This window comes from Staurois parvus, unplaced genomic scaffold (assembly GCF_062004578.1).
Source record: "Staurois parvus isolate SC_StPar_1 unplaced genomic scaffold, SC_StPar_1.0 ptg001578l, whole genome shotgun sequence".
Lineage (NCBI taxonomy): Eukaryota > Metazoa > Chordata > Amphibia > Anura > Ranidae > Staurois > Staurois parvus.
This window is the reverse complement of record NW_028319374.1, coordinates 715,001-717,694: the sequence shown is the minus strand read 5'-3', so window position 1 is coordinate 717,694 and position 2,694 is coordinate 715,001. Positions and strand designations below refer to the sequence as shown.

At 56.9% G+C, this 2,694-nt stretch overlaps 1 protein-coding gene across 1 annotated transcript in view; it reads left to right on the top strand.

Moving 5' to 3' along the window:
- Window positions 1–594: 594 nt before the first annotated feature.
- The window catches only part of PDE2A (phosphodiesterase 2A), a 684,164-nt gene continuing 682,064 nt past the window's right edge, over window positions 595–2,694 (top strand). Inside the window, exon 1 of the mRNA XM_089662877.1 lies at window positions 595–910. Within this exon, the coding sequence (XP_089519003.1) occupies window positions 843–910 (68 nt within the window). The 5' untranslated portion in view covers window positions 595–842. The remainder of the gene's footprint in view (window positions 911–2,694) is intronic.

Sequence of the window (2,694 nt, the reverse complement as noted above, 5' to 3'; positions counted from 1 at the left end):
GCAAGCAAGGGTCAAGAACAGGAGAAACAGCAAGGTCAGGTCACAATCCGGGTCAATAACTTACTACAACAGGTTCACAGGTTCACAGGATACAAGGAGACCAGAAGGCACTGAATGACAGCTCAGGGCCGTTTAAATATCCCGCCCTGCGCTGTCATTGGTGCCAGGCGCGCGCCCGCGATCTCTACTGCGCATGCGCGAACTTGGTTGCCGGGGTCGGCCAGGTCCCGGCGCCCGCTTTCCTGCACAGGGCGGCGCACTGCGCCTGCGCCGAGCCCAGCGGGGAGGCGATCCCCGACACTCAGGGAGAAGTTAACCCGAATGAAGGGGTCGCCCAATCTGGTTGCAGCTCCAGTTAGCCATGGGAGAGTAGATGGTACGCAGAGCCAACCAAATGTCATCTAGTTAGCAGACTGATAGCCAGCAAAAGACGGTGATGGTCTCCTGTCTGTGTAGACTTGGTTGGAGGCCCAGAATTGATTGGGCAGGTTGTCCCGCAGTTGTGAGACACACACACACACACACACACACACACACACGCACACGCACTGACAGCTCAGTAGACACGCTGCTTCTCTCACTCCCTCCTCTGCATGTTTCCGCAGGCTGCATTAGGATCTGTTACAGCATCAGCATCAAACCCCCTCTCGCAGACCGGGAGGAGACAGCTCCTTATTGCTCCATTATCCTCTTCCCCCAGCCCAGGGAGAAGGTGACGGGAGGAGAACCGGGACCAACCCCCCCCCCCCACCATCTCGTCCGGCTTGGCGGCTGCCACTCAAACCCGGCCCGCCAACTCTCTTTTCTCCTGGACTGACCGGACAGTGAGAGGATGAGCAGCCATGGGTCAGGCTTGCGGCCACTCCATCCTGTGTCGGAGCCAGCAGTACCAGCCTGCCACTTCTGATCTGTGAGTACCAGCCTGTGCCCGGGCACCGGGGGGTGGGGGGGTGCTGAGCATCGCATGGGACATCTGGGAGAGGGGTGGGTGCTGGTGGTGGGGGGGGGGTTTGATGGAACTTGTCTGGTGACGGCAAATGCTGCTTGAATGTGCTAATTTAAGTCAAATGTAGCGCCACCTTAGGCTGTAGTGTTTGGGGGGGGGGGGGTGCTGAGCGTCGCATGGGACATCTGGGAGAGGGGTGCTGCTGGTGGTGGTGGTGGGGGGGGGGGGCTTGATGGAACTTGTCTGGTGACGGCAAATGCTGCTTGAATGTGCTAATTGAAGTCAAATGTAGCGCCACCTTAGGCTGTAGTGTTGGGGGGGGGTTGCTGGTGGTGGTGGGGGGGGGTGCTGAGCATTGCATGGGACATCTGGGAGAGGGGTGGTGCTGGTGGTGGGGGGCGGGTTTGATGGAACTTGTCTGGTGACGGCAAATGCTGCTTGAATGTGCTAAATGAAGTCAAATGAGATTACGAAGTTGTCGGCGGCGTAGTGCCACCTTACCTTAGGCTGTAGCGTTTGGGGGGGGGGGGTGCTGAGCGTCGCATGGGACATCTGGGAGAGGGGTGCTGCTGGTGGTGGTGGTGGTGGGGGGCTTGATGGAACTTGTCTGGTGACGGCAAATGCTGCTTGAATGTGCTAATTGAAGTCAAATGTAGCGCCACCTTAGGCTGTAGCGTTGGGGGGGGGGGGTGCTGAGCGTTGCATGGGACATCAGGGAGAGGGGTGGGTGCTGCTGGTGGTGGGGGGGGGGGGGGGCGGGTTTGATGGAACTTGTCTGGTGAGGGCAAATGCTGCTTGAATGTGCTAAATGAAGTCTAATGAGATTACGAAGTTCTCATTTACGTAGCGCCACCTTAGGCTGTAGCGTTGGGGGGGGGGGGGGTGCTGAACGTCGCATGGGACATCTGGGAGAGGGGTGCTGCTGGTGGTGGGGGGGGGGGGGGGGTGGTGACGGAGCTTGTCTGGTGATGGTAAGTGCTGCTTGAATGTGCTAAATGAAGTCAGATGAGATTACGAAGTTGTCGGCGGCGTAGCGCCACCTTAGGCTGTAGCATTGGGGGGGAGGGGAGGGTCAGCATTAAGTTTCCTTTTATAATAAAAAGAAGAATGGCGACTCTTTACATTGTAACTCTTCGCTGAATGATGACTTTTTTTTTTTTTACATTGTGATGGTTAACGTTTCCCCTGAAGATGCTACAGATCCAGGCCGTTGAGGGACTACATGTCCCAGGGTATGCTGGGATTTGTAGTCCTTCAGTGCTTGAAGGCACCATAATGGCATCCGTTGATTGGCAGCTGCGTTCAGTTTCATCCTATAGAACACAAAGTAGCAGAAAACCTTCACTAGAACAGCCAGCGGGCGGTGGGAAATGTTCTTCCTCTACACCGTTGTCCTCCTCCTTTCCCAGCACAGATGAGCCCATCGCGTCCCCTGATGACGACTCTGAGGGACCAACTAGGAAAAGTACATCGGTGTGTGGGGGGTAGTAAGAGTATAGTTGTCACGTGGCGGGATCATTTCTTTGTACTTCCATACTCAGCCAAGGTCACGCCGCTCCCTGGAAAGTGATGGATGACTGGTGTATAGATTGTGTCTGCTCTGCCAGTCTGCCATCAGCGTCCTATTCCAAGGGGTGGCGGTTCCTCCGCCGTGCATGGGTGGGCACACTGGCGGGGGGGGGGGGGGGGGCACACTGGGGGGTGCAGCCTGTTGGAAGAGGAATTCAGCAGCCGAAAAGTTCTTTGCC